This window comes from Dryobates pubescens, chromosome 23, assembly GCF_014839835.1.
Source record: "Dryobates pubescens isolate bDryPub1 chromosome 23, bDryPub1.pri, whole genome shotgun sequence".
NCBI classification, from domain to species: domain Eukaryota; kingdom Metazoa; phylum Chordata; class Aves; order Piciformes; family Picidae; genus Dryobates; species Dryobates pubescens.
In genome coordinates this window covers 17310802-17330724 of record NC_071634.1, presented here as the reverse complement: position 1 = coordinate 17330724, position 19923 = coordinate 17310802, and the positions used below count along the sequence as shown (strand labels likewise).

The 19923-nt window shown below is 39.5% G+C and overlaps 1 protein-coding gene across 12 annotated transcripts in view; it reads right to left on the bottom strand.

Annotated features, from left to right (window-relative positions):
- Positions 1–633: 633 nt before the first annotated feature.
- The window catches only part of KCNIP4 (potassium voltage-gated channel interacting protein 4), a 274262-nt gene continuing 254972 nt past the window's right edge, over positions 634–19923 (bottom strand). For all 12 annotated transcript variants that reach the window (XM_054172364.1, XM_054172361.1, XM_054172358.1 and 9 more), the window contains 6 exons: positions 9531–9600; positions 7742–7812; positions 5638–5745; positions 4309–4413; positions 3932–3994; positions 634–2243 (listed from right to left, as the gene is read on the bottom strand). In XM_054172364.1, coding sequence (XP_054028339.1) covers positions 2196–2243; positions 3932–3994; positions 4309–4413; positions 5638–5745; positions 7742–7812; positions 9531–9600 — 465 coding nt within the window. In that variant the 3' untranslated portion in view covers positions 634–2195. The remainder of the gene's footprint in view (positions 2244–3931; positions 3995–4308; positions 4414–5637; positions 5746–7741; positions 7813–9530; positions 9601–19923) is intronic.

Genomic DNA, 19923 nt, shown 5'->3' with positions numbered 1-19923 from the left:
GAACTTAATTGCAATATAATTTCTAACAGGTCTTGTAATAAATATTGTTCAGGGTCCCTGTTGTTATTGGCATCTGAGCTACTCTGAGAGAACTGATTGAAGTAACAAAATTTACCACAGAATTTGTTTCCCCTGAGGATGGGGAAGGGTTGGGGTTTTTGTTGTCATCTGAAGATGCTGTTGCAGAGGATATTTTAAAAGTGTCATGTGAAAGAAAGTTCACAATGTTCAGGAAATGAAGTTTACTGCTGACTGTAGTAAGATTTCTGCTGGGATCAGAGCTGTGCTAATGTCAAGATCTATGTGTTTAAGCTTTAAAAAACCCCCCAAAACAACAAACCACACCATATTTGTGGGCAAAGATGTAACTTCTGTTTCTTCAGATTAACCAACTCAGGAGAATGCATCACACTGCTTGTAACCAACTCAGGAGAATGCATCACACTGCTTGTAACCAACTCAGGAGAATGCATCACACTGCTTGTAACCAACTCAGGAGAATGCATCACACTGCTTGTAACCAACTCAGGAGAATGCATCACACTGCTTGTAACCAACTCAGGAGAATGCATCACACTGCTTGTAACCAACTCAGGAGAATGCATCACACTGCTTGTAACCCACTCAGGAGAATGCATCACACTGCTTGTAACCAACTCAGGAGAATGCATCACACTGCTTGGTTTTCATCAGGTTTATTTTCCTTTTTTTTTACAAAATGTGCACATTTAGTTTACACAAACACACTACAGCAGATTTCAGGTGTACATGTATTGTACTACTCTTATCCTACACTGGTGATAGCAGAGCAGCCTTCAACATGCCTCTAACTTCCCATCTCTACACCAGAATAGATACCTGATAGTTTTTTTGCAAAGGATGCCTGCGACTTTCTTCCTGCTTCATGAATCCCCTGTCAAGCTTTCTGCAGCACTCTCCCAATGAAGATTGGCCTATCTCTGGTAGCATTTCACCTGTTTTGAAGTATTGGCATCAACTCTGTGGACAATGTATCTTGGAAATTGCATGGGCAGGTGGGAGGGGCCAGTGTTAGAGTTTCGGTACATACTTTTTTTTCTTTAGAAAAACCTCTCTAGGTTCGGAATTCTGGTAGCTCCAATCTCAGTGAAGAAATGCTCCTAACAAATGAAATGCATTTATCACACATGGACGACATTAGATAGCTGAAGTTTCCCATTATTTTTGTTTCTGACTCTGTCTCGTAATTAAAGATACTACAAAAAGCTGAAACAGATGTTAGCCTGCCTAGCAGTCAGTATTAGTAGATGTTACTACGTACTGGAGTCTCTCTGAGCACGGGAGTGGAATGGAAGTTTCCAAAGAAGTTCATGCCTTTTTCTTCATCAAAGGCAGAAAGTGTTAGGATCCAGACAAGGTTTCTTCCTGAAAAACTCAGAAGATCCTTAACTTTGCAGACACCTCCAGGAAGAATTAGAAACACAGGATGTAGGACTCCTGATGTTCAAGTCACAATAATTGAAATGCAGACTTACTAGGTAAGTGTGGTCGATAGAAGCTTGCTCATACTTGCTAGGGAGTAAATCTACCCATAAGCAATTTCTTTTTCCTGTTCTATAAATTCTTCCTTTCCAGTTGTCTATTTAAGTTAGGTTTGGGGTTTTCTTTTAAGAGAAGAGCAAAGGTAAAAGGCAATTGCAGCAAGATGTGCATTGCACATTGATTATAGCACTTAAAGTATCATTCAAAAAACGAGGACTACAACATACCAACATGAAAAGAAAATATTTGGTAATGCCTCTGTAGAAATTAGAAGCTAAGATTTAAGAAATAAACACCTGGAGCTTAATCCAGTACCAATGAGTAGCAAAACATAAGAGTATTTATTTCATCTCCTTGTGAAATTATCTGCTTTATCTAGAAGTCGGAATGATAATACAGCTGCATAACGTCAGGGTTTATTTTGAGTCTGGAGTAAAAACCTCTCTTCAGAACAATCTTGGTAGCTAAGTAACCACTGTTGAAGTGCTAAATTGTATAATTTAGAAAGGGGGTTCTGTTGGGAAGAGTTTAGAATACAAAAAATCTATTTGCATAATACATGTCTCAGTGTAAAGCTGAGTAATTTTATTTATGATAAAGTGGGAAATCCATCTTGTAGATAATGTTGCAGAAGAGCTCATATTTGTCCATTAGTTGTAGACCTAATGCCTTCATTAAATCACATTTTCAAAGAGCTGCATGGATCTCATTATGTTCTCATCCTGTAAAAAAAGAAAAAGACAACAAAAATACCCTCAAAATCATACAGCATTAGAAGTGTGGCTGGCCAATAGCTATAGTGAAACTGGGTGGAGCTAACAGTATTTTACAGTTCCAGTTAATGGCAACTTTTAGCTGGTTCTCAGAAATTGTTAGCAGAAGAAAGGCTGGTAATGGATCTACACTTAAACAGGTTTTTGTGTCTATTAATCAAACCAAAACTATTCTGCCCAGAATACAGTAGAATGTTAAGAAAATTGTCTGTGGTATTTTGGAGGTTTGTATCCAGTATAACAAAGTAAGACACTAAACACTCAAGGAATTGTTGTATCTGAAATGTGACGCCATACATGGAATTGCTGGTTCTGGGTACTGAACACCAGAGCCTTTTTTGCACTCTTAGGGCATCCTATTGCATAGCCAGACACGACTCCAAAATAAAACACCTTAAGGCTGCATTTTTGCATGAACTGAAGTCAGTCTGTTTTGCAAATACCACCACAGCACTGACTCCTCAGCTCAGATTCTCAGGAAGAATGGTGGGTTTTGTTAAGATTCACCTTTCAGTGTACAGAAGAAAGAGTTTGCTTGTAGTAGCTCATATTTGGTGGCACTTCTGGAGCAACAGTTGGGTGCACAATACCATGCATGTACAACAGGAGAGTATCTTACATGCTTAATTTAGCAGTTGCTGTAAAGACTTTTTAATCTGAATGCACAGCCTGTAGTACTTTCTTGAGAGATAATCCAGCTACCTTTCCTTCCAGTGAATAAAAACATTGAGAGACTACTTTAGGAAATTTCATGGATAAAAGTCCTTAAAGAATCCACTTCTTAGGCTATCTCCTAGTATTTTCTGCTACAGGTAAGTCTGTACACGAATGATCCAGTAACACATGTCCAGTATCAGTTTGCAGTTGGGTTATTCACTGTTCAGTCTTGTGGGTGCAGAAAACTACAAATCCAAGTAATTGTGTGCTCTGAAACAGTGGGGTGTTCATCTTTGACCCCCACACGTCATCTCAAGTGAGGTGGTTGTAAGAAGTGACCTGTACACTATTTTGTGCCGATAAACTAACTTATGAAATAGTGATATGTAATTAAAAAAGAGAGTGGATTAATGCTTCCTTTATATAGGAACTTTACTATATTAAATTAGTGGAAATTAAAGGAAGCTAACATTTTCACACTGCATGTGGGAAGAAAGCCACTGAAGCCGTGTTAAATCCTGAATCAAGTTCCTTGAAGGACCTGGATTAAACTCAAACCCCAAATCTCATTTCTGAAACCAAATACATCCTACGGAAGACAGATATTCAAGCAACACTATTATTAACGTCAGGAGCTGATTGTAACAGGAATGTGTTTCCCAGCATGGGCAGAAGCCAGAAGTAAACACAAATGTAAAGAATGGTTTTTTTGCTATCAAGTAGCATCCAGCCCCTGGCAAGGAGACAAGGGATATGTACACAGCTGTTGAAGAAGCAGTGACAGCTTGTATGTAACAGCCCTGCCGCAGGTTCAGGTCACAAGTTTATTTACACTCTTTAGTGGTTTTGTCTAGTGGTGTACATACATGCTGCACCTTGGGGTACTAAGGTTAGCATCACTGTCACTCCAGAAATCAGTACAGTGCTACAATAGCATCAGCCAAGACACACAGCTCCAGTACTTATCACTGAGTACTTACTTTCTGGCAGCTCTCAATGAATTCATCTATGGTGACTACTCCATCTTTGTTTTTGTCCATTTTCTGTTCAGGAAGAAGAAGAATGTATGTTTATCCTCCTGTGCATAACAAGTCCTTTCTACTGTTCATGTCAGTTATATATCAGCCTACAAACACTGAGGCCTAAATGCTGTAAAGACATAGCAAGTGATATAGCAGAACAAGCTTAAGAAGCTTATTGCTGAAAAAGGAAGGTGTAATGATTAGATCTGAGAAAATTAGGATAGAACCACACAGAAGAAGAAATTGGTAGGATATGCAAAACTGTTACAAGAATGACAACTTTTCCATACCTCCTAAGAGAGTGATTTTCTTGGCTCCTATGTTACCCAACCCACCTGGAAAAATGTTTCCACGTGTTGTCGAGGTGCATCCTCCTTGAGAACAGGATAGGTGCATTTCCCCATCATATCATATATTGCTTTCATGATATCAAGCATTTCCTGAGGAGAAAAAAACCCACAGCTCTGTGATGTACAGTGTGCTGTAGACATTGCTTTAACTTGGGGCACAGGAATGAGGATTAGGATTTACATTCTAGAATAGTATTTTGAGAACATGTCTGCTCCATTGTGAGTGGACAGCTTCAAGAAGGCTCTGTGTTTCCAGAAATTCTAGCAGGTGAGCTCAGCTTTACAGACAAAGCTGTTGAATAGAAGCATATGCATGATTTGAATTTTAAATGACTCTGAATAGGTGCAAATTGGTGGATGGGGCTTTGAGTCTAGTGGAAGGTGTCCCTGTCTATAGCAGGAATATTGGAGCTCGACGATCTTTAGGGGCTTTGAATTTTGTTAATAGAGCAAAAACTGTAAGAATAGTTAACAAATCAGTAATCAGATTCTATATCTGTCACCCTTTTGTAAGGATTGTGAAGTCTTTTTCTAACAGTGTAAAATTCTAAGTGTAATATAGAACTACTCACAGAAAGACCCAGATTTGGAAAAACCATCTGGCTTTAAGAAAACACTCATGTGCTCCCCCTGCCATTAAAGTAGGTGTTGGAATCTTTGCAGAATAAAACGTACAGGAAGCTTTTTATATAAATTCTGTTTCAAGTAAAAATTTTTACCAGTGGATTCATAAACTGAGTAACAATGGTGGCCCACATACTCAGTCCTTTTTCTCTCCAAATATCCTACTGAACTACTGCACTTTAGTGACTGCGTGTGCAAATACACAGGCCTGTGGCTAAGGCAAACATTTCCCAGCCTGAAGAATTCTGACCTTTTACAACTTCTGTGAAGATTTCCCCTTTTCACTTTTTACATATGCCTTTAAAATGAGAAAATTACACAGAATCACACAGGATCACAGGCTGTTACGGACCTCTGGAGATCTTTGAGTCCAACCCCCCCTGCCAGAGCAGGACCATAGCATCTAAAGCAGGTCACACAGGAACACATCTGGATAGGCTCCAGAGAAGAAGACTCCACACCACCTCTGGGGAGTCTGTTCCAGTGCTCTGTGACCTTTACAGTGAAGTTTTTCCTCATGTTGAGGTTGAAATTCCTGTACTGCACTTTACTTTTAGCATGTCTTGTTTTGCAACATGTACTTTTGCGTTAAAATATCTAATGTGTCAATGAAGGCTTTCTTTGAAAGTGGATCTTAGCTACACCACACTTAGCTTTGATCCTGTGATTACTGTACAAAGCAGAGCTTACCTCTTTAGTTATATATCCATCCTTATTTATATCATACAAATTGAAAGCCCAGTTCAGTTTCTCCTGCACTGTCCCTCGCAGTAAGATGGAGAGACCCATAACAAAATCCTACATAGACAGAAGGTCTTGGTCAGTTTGGAAGTGAGCAGTTTTTTCACAAACACCCAGAAATCCAGAGTAATGTATTCATCAGAAGCAGGAAGTCTGGAATGATGTGCTGTTTCCACATCTTTTGCTTCGGAGTAAGTGATAAAGATTGTTAATTATTTAAATAAACAGCAATTTAGGCACTGTTTGCTACACTCATAATTAATAAGTAAATGGAGTAATTTTCTGTAAAATAAGCCATAATTTTCAGTTACTGGATTTATTCTCTGAAATGCCTCACATAAGCAGTTTCTGTTGAACTTAATAGCAGGCAAAAGCAATCCCCATGGTTTAATGGTCCAAAGGAAAAAAATAAAAGCTTAAGTGGGAGTTAGATTAATCCAAGCACAGGAGACCAATTTCAGGAGAACATTCTACTAAGGAACATTAATTTCTTGTTAATTCTGTACCTTGTTGGAAGTGGTATATGTGTGGTTCTCAGACCTCTGAGATCTATCTGCTGCAGTCAACATTTGAAACTGCATGCTACAGTACGCCTCAATACTTAACCTTTTATTGGAAATATGAATGGGAATAATACTTCTACCTAAGGCATGTGGGACCCACCAGTTCTCTGTTGCTGCAGAGCTACTCCACTAACATAAATCAGAAGACTTTTGAGATTATTTATACCTAGTATTTGATTACAGGTATTTGTTTCCAAAGTAATAAATACATCTTTCCAGATTGGAGAAGATATCCAGTGGGATGTGTTATCACCTGGCTTCTTAGCAAGTTAACTTCATTTAAATAATGGCTTTTCCTAACTGTCTCCCCAACCTTTTTCTATTTGATAAGCAAGCAAACCCATAAATCTGTGAAATTATCTCCACAATAGGCTGAGCAGAATGTAGCTAAAGCTTATATTTAAATGTGCATTTCTACATCATTGACAAAGATGTACAGGAAAGCTTAGAGTAACATTAAAGCAGAGACAATGAAAGCTGAAAAACGTCTTAGCAGCAGCAGCAAAGTACGTGCATTCCCTTAAAACAGGAACGCAGGGGAAGGCTGAACTGAGGTTAGACACAAATTACAAAGGTCTGATATGCCACAGCACACCCAGCAGAGCGAAGCATGCACACATTCATGGCCTCAGATGGTCTAAATAAGCACAGACCTCTCTTTTGACAGCTTCAGTATCTTTAGCCACTCAAATGGCACGCTCTGGGTTTTCTTAGTCTGTTACCAGTCTCTGTCTTATTAGTACATGTGCCCTTTGAGGCATGTGCATACATGAATCTTGAAAAGGCTTTGCTCAACTTGTCTTGTCTACATCTCAGTGACTAATTGAAGGTCACAGGGTTACATCTCCAAACAGCTCTTTAACAATGTACTGTTAAGTATTAAAATGTTCAAGAAGTTTGGAACAGATTTGATCACATTACAGCACTAGCAATTAACCTTTTTCATTCAGAACCATGCCTTCAAATCTTTACTGTGTTGTTTTACAACCTCGATGTAGCTTTTCCTGAAGTCCTCTGCAAAGGTCTCCAATGGCTTTTATTATATTTCATTTATTTTCACAATTTGGCAGCAGCAACATTTCAAACTCTCGTGCTTTTAAATACAATTGCTTTACAGCCTTTTATTTGCAGAGCCTTCTGAAACTAACAGTGTGTGAGCAATCCTGTTTTGGCTGAGTCATCCCCATAACACTTTGCAGAGGCAGGGAGGAAAATAAGGATGGTTTTATGCAACTTGCAGATGGATTGGATTGCCTTTTTAATGAACAGATTTATAAGAATACTGCCTAGCACGACGTGAGTCAGCATCTGGGGACACTCAACTCTAAAGCAGTAATAATGACTTCTGTTGACATCTTTAAACAGCTTGGAAAACTGGAGTCACATAAGCTAGCTTCTTCTGCCAAAAAAGCCACCAAACTGGACTTAATGACAAGGCATGGCAAAATACTCAGTTGCAGAGAAAACAAAAAAGCAACAGCATCACTTACCTCAAAACTTACAGATCCATTGTGATCAGTGTCAAATGCATTAAACAGAAAATGTGCATAAGTTGTGGAATCTGCAGTTTAAAACAGTAGAAATAGTTCATAGTGAGCACATCGTACTTCATGAAAACACAGGCACAAAAATAAGCTTGGATAACAAAATTTGATAGCAAGACTAAATTTTCAGTTCAGCTGAAACTTCTTTTTTTGGCAGGCAGGAGGGATCGGCTGTAAGTGCAGGGATGTGGGGAGTCACACTGTTAGAAACAGGAAACATCAAATTCTGCTCTAGAACTTCTTCACTCATTTTCATTCCCATTTCTGCTAGTCACTGACATGTGAATGAATAGCAGAGAAGTCACGGCATTGTAATCTGAAACAATCTGTGCTAATGGGATTGCTACTTTATCAGCTCAATGACTGTGACAGGGGATCCATTTCATATGTTAAAGAAGAAAAATGTGTTCATTCATTCCCTTTAAATGGGGGAAGCAGACACCACCATCTGTGCATCTGGACTACCCTGCCTCCTCTGAAGCCAGGCCTGTTATCCAGGTTGAAGTTGAGCTTCTCATAAAGCTCCTGCTGCACTCAGCTCATGCTTACCCACAGGTGAGGAAGCTGGCTTGCTGCTTATTTCATATCATCATGTGATATGCTTAAAAACCTTGGGAAAACTGGCTGTGACTAACTGAAGTGGTCAATAAGGTGTGCTCTCTCTTCACCCATACACAGTTCAGAGTGTAACAAGAGGAGAGATAGTTATTTCTTGTTATTGCTTTAAGTGTAGTAAAGGTGTAGCAAATCACATAGGGAGAATTATTTTCACTAGCCAAAAAAAATATACTATCTGAAACTGCTTTAAAAGCTTAGATATAGAAATAAGCAGTAGGCAGGTCAACTCTTGCAGCTTTTTGTCCTTCCCCATTGAGTGTGCCTACTTGTTAAGGGTTTCAGCAATGGTAATCCACACTGAATGCTGCTCTTTACCTTCTAGGCCTTTATTCAAAATAAAACTAATTGAGAGACATTTTGTTCCTATCAATTATTTGTGGGGTTTTGTTTGTTGTGGGTTTATTGTGTTTGGTTTGGTTTGGTTTTAATAGAAGTGAAAAGAAAAGGCTATGAACAGTCCCAAGGAAATGCGCAGATCTCAAGAGCTGTGGGAGAAGATGAAGAGGCAGGATTGAAGAGTTGTAGGAAAATATGAAGAGGGAGGACTGAACAGTAAAAGCAAGAGGGAGAAAAAAAGAGGAAAACAATTCAGATCAAAATAAAATCTGAGGTTCAAGGCAAAAAAAAAGTCATACATTTGTGTGTGTTACGTTCATTTGCACTAAAAGCTAATGAAGATAAAGAAATTAATAAAACCCCTGGAAACTCATTAATTGAACTTAAGGTTAGCAACAAATTCCCTCAAAGTAGAGAAAGCCCTACAGAAATCAAGGGAGTTTTGCCTGTAGTGCCTCCTACAGCTTTCATTCCTGCTGTGAAAGGTTTTGTGGAATAAAACAGAATGGGGAAAACTATGCAGACAGTTTAAAAAGAAACAACCTACTCAGAGAAAGATGGCTTTCAAAGGTGCCCAAACACAGGTAATAACTTCGTAATACAAGACTGACTTCTGGTAGCTATCATTGCATTTCATTCAGAGCTAGACAGTTTAAAATGAGCCCAACCATGGAGGAAGTACTCCATGAGTTCAGACAGAGCTGGAGACTGCAATCTTGTAATTTGACCTGGGAAGTAAGGAACGTAACTGCAGTACTAGGTATATCTGCCAAGTACTCACCTCCCTGTGGAAAGAACTGAGAGTAAATCTCTTTGAAGGTTTCTTCATTGACAACACCACTGGGACATTCCTGAGAAAAAGGTGTGAAAGACAAGAAATTAAAACCATCCCATCTGACCCAGGCAGCTCATATGTTCGAGAGACCATAAAGAACACGTCTGTGATTCTGAGGGGTTAATATGTCTGAATTTGCACTTTCAACCAAATATTAATGCATGAAGTATCAGCTACAAGTATCTTCCCAAGGAGTTCCCATGGGACAAAACATTATTTTGTGCCACAAGCACAAGCTCTGTAGAAGGAAAATATTTCTAGAAACAAAGCTAAGTAAGAGAAGACAAATGAAGTGTTAAAGTTCATACATATATTTTTGTCTATTGCTATGCTATTTGGACTGATGGCTCAAACTCACATGCTTCTAATCATAACTTGGGGAAAGAAAATAGCTTCAAATGAAGATAAAGAACAGTGTAACACCTTTTATCAGTATAGTAACAGCTTTTCCTGTGAGAATAAATGCTACTAGATCAAATAAGCAACTCTGAGATATTCATAGTTCTGACAGCTTCAGCTAAGAAACAAATACTGCAGTCCTGCTAATTGAGAGATGAATGTACCACCTGTGAAACGCATGTCAGAACTCTAGACCTAGGGATATTTTGATTTATGTCACTTACCCTCAGCCAAAATGAGCTCTTCACCATCACTAAGCATGTACAAACACATAGTAAGAAACAATTCTGTTTGACCAGAACAGACAGAGGTCACAGAGACAGAAGTAGAAAATGACTTGTTCCTGGTCACAGAGGCTGTCACTGATGAGGAGACAGAATTAGAGCACAGGTCTCTGCGAGACAAGATCTACACTGACTGCTGGGTCACACTGCCTTGCAAACCACAGCCTTTGGGGAATGGGAAGAAGGGTGAAATGAATCCAGCATCTCTAAATGTATGTGTAGTCAACAGAATTTACCTCCAAGAGTGTTCTTTTCTTGCCTCATAAATCAGGCTGTCGTGTGTTTATCAGGAGAGTTCTCTAGTTCGGTGGAAGAGATTCAATATTGTCATTGTTAAGTATGCCTCGTGGCTTTATATCAAGTTACTGCTGACTTCTTCCATTGTACCAACTATAATTAGTACTGTAATTAAAAAAGTCTTTCTAACCTTTATTTAAACTTTTATAAAAGAGAGGAAAAGAATTAAACAGTTTGAAAGAAAAATGTGAGTTTTATTTAAACCATTTCCTGTATTCTTTTTCCTCCAACTGTGTATCATTTATTTTGTTACAGAAAATTTCTGTTTGACAGGCTTTTAAAATGGTGTATTCTATTTTCCTTCTGGAGAATAAAAAGGAGCAAAAATTCATTTAGAACTTTTTTTCCTGAGTCCAGTGCTCCCTCCTTTAAAGAGAAAAAGAATACAAACCAACAGAAAGAAGAGAGAGGGAATAAAAAATAGGTTTCTGCCTTTTGATGATCTCTTGTGCTCGCAGCTTTCCTTCTGGGAAATCACCCTTCCAGTACGTGGTCAGATGAACCACTCCAAACCCTGTACATTATTTAAAAGCTTCAGCTGTCTCTCCTCATTTCTCAGGATGCTGCAACAGGTGGGTTTCTCTTTACTACCTAATCAACACTCCTTTTGGACAAGAGGCAAACTCCAACAGGGCACACACATAAAAAGAAATGTTACAAAACAAACGGAGAAATGGTGAGATGTAAGAAAGAGAATGCAGGAGAAAAACTCAGAGCTCACTTTAGTCTGCATAACAAGGAGTTTTGTATGATGGATAAAACTGTCTTAGGAGCTTTGACAATTTAAAATGTATTTTAATTAGAGGCTTTAGCATTATAGGTTCTATTCCTTGCTTTATCTGCTGGCAGGTTTTGTTCTTCATTTTAGATATATGTTCATGTCAACTGACTCAGTTGTTTCTACCTGATAATATTGTCTCTTCTAGCATTCACCTCTATTCTGCCTGAAGTTCAGATTTCCCATGAACACAAAGCTTCATGGAAGGGCATGCATTTCATTTGAAACAGCATGCATATACATTAAAACCAATACTACCAAAAATCCACAGCTTAAACCCCCACTCCAGTTCCTGCTATCAGTAAGCTGCTGGGTCATTAAAAAAATAATAATCTCTCATGTTTAGATGACAAAATTGGCTGAGAAGGGGTGGTAAGAATTATATTGCGTGAAGTTTAAAGTTGCAAAATAAAAACAAAACCTGGAAGCGGCAAAAAAGCCAAAGAGCAACGGTGCCATGGCAAAGTGTCAAGGTTTCTGAGGCTTATAACTTTCCTTCCTACAGCTACAAATCCACAGCAGCTCACTTCAAATGTCTCCTTTGAGTGCCTGCTGCTTAACATAATATCCCCAGCTGGCATCAACACACGGCAACCCTGGGTCTTCTGCCCAGACTTCCCAATCCATTGGGTCTCTCCAGAGCTGCTTGGTCCTGCCAAAGGATGAATTTTGTTCCTGGTCTTTTCTGCATTTCACTACAGTCTGCAGAAAGAGCTCTTCCCAGAGCCTATTCTCAGTTCCTCCGTCTGCTGCTTACTCCTGTTCCTTTTCTCTTCACCTTTGCAATAGGCTAATAAGGTAACTACTATTTCACGTAGTCTCCCTTTCATAGTTCTTGAAAGAACAGGTCTGTCACCCCCTTGCTTTGAATCCTCACATCTAAAAATCTTTTCCAGATCTTAATCTTTTCTTCCCTTTCTGAAGCTCTTTCACAGCTAAGTTTTAATCACGCTCTCACCAACCAAATATTATCTCATTTGTCAGACATAACAGTCCAAGATCAAACCAAAAAGACATCAGATGGATGCAAATTTCCAGCCAGACTGATCTGAAATCCCAGCTCACTTTTAAGCAATGGTAAATACTGTGAAAACTATGAAATAAGCTATTTCTTGATATCCTTCTGCATTCTCACTTGGTGTCAGATTTTGCCCATGTTGTTTCTGTGTCATAAGCCAGAGAAAGGATGTAGGGAGAGAATCCTTTCCTGGAAAAAGAGTAGGTACAGTTCAGGATTGCCAGCATGAGTGATTGTTACTAATAGCATCATGTTACATTGATATGGTAAATTCTCATGGCAAACAGGAAAACCCAGGGCTCTCTCAGCAACTGCAGTGCTTGTGGACCACGAGAAAGCAGTGAGCTTAATTTGGCAGGCAGAAGCAATATTGAAAAATGACCTACTTGGACATTAAAGAAAACTCTTTGCAGATGATATAAAGCAAGTACTTGTGCCACTGATGAAAAGAAGCTCTTTTTTAACTAGGGCTTTTATTTAATTCCAAAGAGTGGACAATGTCCTGATGTGGACTTGCACATTAGGAGAAGTTCACGCACCAAATTTGTCTGAAATCTCAGCATGCAGACATAGAAAGAAGAGAATTCAAAGCCTGCTGCACCTTATTCCTCTAGAGCAGGAATTGACTTTTTACAGTTTTCCTATGCCTTATAGCTTTGAAATTCAAATAATATCCAGCTGACACATTATAAAACGATTTAGTCATGTCTGCAGACCACTGAATGTACTTCAAGCAGAGCAGAAAACAAACCCACAAGTTAATACACTTCTAAACTTGTTTATATTTTATTTATACCTAATAAAACTGTTTACATTTTATAAGCATACTGCTTGTGGCTGTGTGCTGGATTTCATTAAGCTGTGTGGCAAGAGCTTGTCTGCACACCCCCAGAGCAGCACAGAGATATTGGAGGTTGAGGAGCCCAGTACTCAAATGCTCCCAGGGCATCCCAGGAGCCAGAAGCCCATCAAAGGCTTAGCTCCACTAGCCCAGGGGAGCACAGAGGCATCAAGGTAAGCAGGAACCTAGAGAGGAAGGGACACACTGAGTGTGGGTCTCAAAGGCCACTGGGGACAAAGGGAGTCCTGGACAGCTTTGTGTGTGTGCATGAAATGGAAGGTACCAGCAACTGCAGTGGTCTTATGCCTGGGTGCCCATAGGCACCACTAGCTGCTAAGTTCAAGTTCTGACCAACCTTTGAGCTCTATGCTGAGAATAAATGTTTGCAATTTACTGTAAGTTAGACAAATCAATTTTCTACCTTGTAACTCATTTCTCTGTAGTAAATATAAATCCACCCATCCTTCATAAATTCATCAGAAATAGTTTATTGCCTATTTATTTTGAAGTTGAGTCAGTGCTAGTGTGATTACCTTTATGTGCTGAAAGTACTCTTAGAATACAGGCTTCACTTTTGATATTGCTTGGGTTTTGTTGTTTTGGGTTTTTTCCCAGTTAAAAAAGGGGGAGGGGGAGAGGCAAAAAAAAGCAGAGCACATATCAGGAGGGATCTGTGTGAAAAGGGGCTGGATGGCATTGCTGGAGTTCAGATCACATTATTGGCCAAAGTAGGAGAAACACTAAAAGCAGAGGGGGAAAAACCTGCAGCAGCTAATAAAAGTGAAATTATTTTAGCCAGACTTCAAAGTAGATGATCCAAACAAAATGAGGTTTCTGGGGGAAAGAAGGTTTTGATGTCATGAAAGGAAAATAAAATGCAGTCTGAAAAATATCTCAAAAGATATGCTTAAAAGAGATGCCGTGCACTAGCCTGTGAAGCAGCCTCAAAAAGCTAATTCAGAGAAACCCTCTCTCTTGAAATGTTTGAAATAGGGCTGAACAAAGCAGGAGAAAATGAGAGCGGGGAAGCTAACCTGGGAATAGTTGGATGGCTCAAAAGATCTTTTCCCTTAATCATTAATATAGATTTTTTTTTTTAAATCACAGAAAAAAATATATTTATGCTCTTTTATTTCTTTTGTTCTAAATAATGGTAGAAGAAGAAATAACAGAAGACGTGGGGAGAGGAGAGCTCATGATTTCCTGACATGGTTAGGTCCCTCCAAGAGGGCAATGAAATCACAGCGATTGAGCTAGAAGCAAAGCATTGTCCATTAGATGTTGGTAAAATTTCATGGGGTTGCTTCTCCTACGAAATAAAAGAGAAGACCCCATGTCTGCAATCTGTTAGAGACTTTCATCTCTCTGAACAGCTTCTTTGAACTGGCCTCTCATGGACTGCTGCATTGTCAGCATTTGGGCTCCCGCTCTTAACACCTCTTTTTGAAACTAGACAAATGACAGAAGCATTTAATTCCCTTTGTATAGGTTTATCATTGAGCACCTCAACATGTCAGATGGCAGCTTTGAGGAAGTTTTCAGGAAATCAGTGCATATATGAGATAGTTGCAATGACTACAGAAGAGATACCTGCTTTGGCTCTTTTTGATCAGGCAATTATATTATCTTCCTGTCTCCGTGTTCCTCAAGCTTTGCTGTTTGACTACTATAAAAGGCAGTTTTTCAATGGACTGGGAGGATGAATGGAAGTCAGTGTCTCAAACTGCTCACAAAGAATGAAAATTGGGTTTATTCTATCTTTACACTATCACTTTGAGGTCTGGCCAGGCTTACATAATAGAATGAGTCCAGATCTTACCTGTCTTCCTCTGCAAAGCTGCTGAAGGAGCTGCTGGTAACTACCAAGAGATATGTCAAGATGGGAGGATGAGCAGAGACAGGCTGAAGTACAAGTGATGGGCAAGAGAAAGTTTAGAACACAGGAGCATTGGATGCCTGATCATCAGCAGTGGCCACCAAACTGGCTCAAAGGAAGAGCTTGCTCTGGGGATGATTTGTACAGATGAAACCATAAAAGCAAGGCTTCGTAGCATCTCTGATTAAAGACATGCTCAGCAGAAATAAGGAAGTGCCATTTCCTTCCTTCTGCTAGACAGGGGAGCCCTCTTCAGTTTTGCAACCTTCTATACTGGTTTAGCAGCTGGGTTACCAGCTAGTGTTACAGAGTTGGCTTCTGCTACATGCCACTTACTCATTAATAGAATATCAGTTAATTTTCTCAAACACCTCAGAAACAGAAGTTGAACTCAGATCAGTTTTCATGTCCCCTTAAGTAATTTAAATATCTAGCTAACTCTTCTAACATTTTACAGTGACATTCTGCATTTATTTAATTAACTAATGAATGATTGATGTTGTACTGCTGAACACACAACTTCCAAGTTAATATGGATCTAGGCATACCAGAGACATCAGCAGTGGACTAAGTCAGGGAACTTGTTGTTGTTGTTTGAGCATAATTCATGCTCCATAATTATGCTATGTCTATTTAAAGTAGAACACATACAGGGTATAGGACAAAGTGTACTTAAAATGCAGTTATAACTGGAAGAATGTAATACAATTTTTTTTTTCCCTTCTAAAAAAGCTTCCTGGAGTAAAATGAAGATTAATTAGTACATTAGTGAAGCTTTTCCTGCATTGTAGGAGAGCTGAGAGTCCCGGTACATTAATATGTGTAAGACATATGAAGATAATCAGTAAGTAGGAACTTCAAGAGCTCAGAGTACAAGGTGCTGTGGAGCTTTTGCATTTTTATTTATTACACTGCTTGAAATGACTCTGACGAAAGTTCTAACTTTAAGGACAATATGAATATTCTTAACACCTGTGGGATCTTAACCCCACTATGCACAGCAATACACGTTACAGATAAGAATGTTTATAATGGCCTATTTGTAGCTTGATGGATTTTCAGTCATTTTCTCTAATGGGTAACCTGTGCTCAGTTCAATTACATTGAAAACTGCTGGAGGGGTGTTAATTTATTTATTTTTCTAATTTCAACTACCACTTCTACTTTTTGTGTACTCAGAAAAGGGACAGCTTCTAATTTAACCTCCTACCTGAATTAGTTCTTGGGGTTTTTCGTTTTCTCATCTTAGTTTTCTCAGAAGTGGACTACAAAGAAGGGTTTTTAAGGCTTTTCTCTATTGAAACAGCCATTGCTTTGCATTAAAAAAAATAACTTCCCTGCAACCCTGCAAAACAGTGATGAATGATGAAATATGTTGACCAAAGTTATGTCTTAGACTAGATTTATTCAAGAACTTGAAGAGGGACAAATTGTTTTCCTAAAAGAGCCTGCTATTGCTTTCAGTGAATGCAGAATTAAGCCCTATAGATCAGAACACAGAAGAACAGGTTCCAGTCAGGTATGCTTGAATACGCTTGTGAGCCTTGAGGGCTACTAACAGAGGTGAAGAAACACTTTTCTCAGTTTTGGCAGAAGCTGTATGGGATGAAAGACATACAGAGTAATAAGTTTTTAAAGCAGGATGTAGAACACAGAAGGCATCCCCAAATAGAGTGCACTAATTACTGGGTCTAAAGGGACATCCTTCCTTTCTATCTGTCCTCCCTGATCCAGTACAATAAAATGACATCAGCTGAAGGCCCACAGAGGCAACACCTCATGTTGCATTACCACTGCTGTCACAGAAGCTGTAGCCTCATTTTCTAGCTCAGTACAGACAGTACACACTTCTAGGAACACTGTGGAAACCAGTGGACCTGATAGAATCACTCTCCATTGCCCTCCGTTGGTGAAATGCATGTGAAAGCTCATTTCAAGCCTTGTCTCATCAGGTAAAACACAAAACTTCTTGCTTCCATTTAGCCTTCTGCAGAAGAGCTATGATAATGCTCCCCAATGGCACAGTGAGGATGTACAAGATGCTGAGCCTCCTGCTAATGAGCAAAAGCCTATTCCCACCCCCTTCATGCTGTAGTGGTTTCAGAGGCAAACAAGCAGAAGTAACAGAACTGGCTCACATCCAGCATGTGTGGCTTCACACAGTAAATAACAATCAACACTTTGGCTGCTTCCACCGTGCAGCAGGCAAGGTGCCAGAAACACTTCTAATCAGCACTGTTCTTTGTTTAGCTATGCCCACAGACCAGTGTAATTTTTAGTTTCCTCTTATTAGCACTGGTAGTAAAACAATAGTAAACAACAGAACTAAAGCTCCAAACTTAAAAGCTCACCCCAAAGCTTGACATACCAAACTTTATGGAGGGGTCCCTGGCACCTGAAAGGTGCTTGCTGTTCGTGCCCTTGTTTGCCACTACAGGAGGGCATTTTACAATCCTGACTTCACAAATAGGCAAGAGCTACAATTAAACTTAATGTAACAGAACCCATGCCTCAGGTACCCAGAAGGGCAGGTAATAGTAAACACTTCAGTAAAGACTAAGTTCTCAGCCTCCTGGGAGAAGATGTACTTAGGAGAGCACTGCTGCTGTGACCTACCTCTCACACATTCCTGGGTGACCCTTTTTCATCAAGTCCCTTTAATTTGACTGAAGTTCTAGGTGAGAGGAGGGGGAATAGCTCCTTGCTGGCAAGTGCTGGTCACTCAGGTGCACTCCATTTGACCTGCTCAAGTGATTCACACCACCAGAATGAAGGACATCACCACTCCTAACAACAATTGTTGACTATAGGTCAATTCTCTACTTTAAAACCACGGAGGCCTTTATTTTGTTTTTCTTACTTGAGGGAGTCAGAGTCCAGAAGCTTGGAGGGTGCTCTGGTTTTCTCTAGAAGCTACTCGTACCCTTAAGGAGAGGAAACTGTACTAATGACCTTCTGCTAACATTTGGCAGATCATCATGACTACTAATGTTTTATAGCCATATCTGAAAATAAGAAAGCCTGAATTTAGCACAAGGTATTTAAGAAGCAACCTCAGTGTGTCAGGGGTGAGGAAAAGGGATAAAAAAAGGCAAGCTATATTCTGGCTAAAAGGCTGATCTGATTTGCTGTGTATTTGTCAGCCAACAGGATGTTGATACTGAGTACTGACCCCTAATCAAAGCCTCACTGTCACATCTGTGCTCATCCAACTTTCTAGCACACCACACCTATACGTACCTTATTCTGCTGTCCAAAGGGCTCCCCAGAGCATGGGTCCAAGATACGGAGAAGATGCCTGACCACTTGAGCTCTACTGTTCATGATGATCATGGAAGGGCCAGAATGACCCTCACTCTTTGGACCATATATCTAAATGCTTCTTTTAAAGAGGAGTAAACAGTTGCATATGACAGGGTAGGATGTACCATTGCTACTTACAAATGAGACATTGCTTCTGGAGTTCACTAAAAGACATGACAAAAGCATCAGAGTGGAATTTGAAGTTTAGTCAGGAATATGAACTGATAACTTTCTTTAGCACAACAACAACAAAATCAAAATAAACAATATAAATATCACCTAGAAGGCTCTGAGGCTTTCCTTGTCTCATATGTGGACACCCAACACAAGGCTTTGGGCAGCATATCTAAAATGTGTAGCATAAGTCAAACATTGGAGCTGAGTAGTGGAATGAACCTAAATAAATAATGATTTATATCTGCTATCATATTTTTGTGAAAATATGAACAGCAAGAAAGAAAAGAAACAAAAAAGCAGCAGAAGACAGTTCCCAGGGAGAGCAGAGAAGGAAGGAAAAAGATAACTAGAGAATCAGACACAGCTGAAGAGTTCTCTCTCATACAGGGTAGGCCAAAGTAAGAGATTTCATTTCTCACAGTTGTATCATTCTTTATGGAGATTCATTGAGGGCCAAATGGCTGAGCATAAAAACTTCTTGCAAGATCTGCTTCATTTTATGACACACAAAATTTGTCTCTGTTCCACAACTTCTGAGAAGAGAGTAAGAAAATAAGGCTGCCACAGCTCGGGCTGCGTTACAGGGGAGGGCACTCCGTCTCTTGCTCAGCGAAGCAGATGCTGCTTGACTTATTTACTCTCAACACTCCTGCAAGTGCAGGGGATTGATTTTTTTTTGAACTAGATTCATTGTGGTTATTTGATGGAGTCTGAGGAATGGTGAGAGACTCAAATCTGGAGAATTGTACTACTTAAGAGATAAGAAACAGAAAAGAACCCAATTAATTCCTTTGCATAAGCTTCTAGACTGCTAATAGACTGTTTAGTGTTGAGACAATCACCTTACTTGAAAAGGGATGGGCTTCAATCTTAGGATAATAATTAGTTCTTCATTGAGAAATGAAGCAGGAAACTTCCTTGAGGACCCTGAGATTTCTCAAAAGATTCTGCTCCCAAGAACTCTAAATGCAGAAAGCAAGGATCACGTGAAGAAAGATTTCTCTTTCGCAGGCCAAAACCTGCAACCTCCAGTTTCAGGTCCCTTGCTGAACTGAGAACTCCAAATCTCCCTGGCACGTTGCAGCTGAATGGCAGGAATGCCCTGGCCCAGAGGCACACTTGCCATGGCTTATCAATCTAACAGAAACATTTTAAAAATAATAACATTCTGAAGCAACCAAAAAAAAAAAGGGATCAGGTTTTTGCAGCACAGGGCAACAGGGGCAAGCACCAGCTTACCTACCAGCAACAAAAGAGTGATTAGAATACATTTTGGTATTGCCTCATGGGAATATCTTCCTCTGGGACTGGACTGGAAGTTTGTAGAGCCAATTACCAGTAAATTTCAGCTGTCTGACAGACTGAA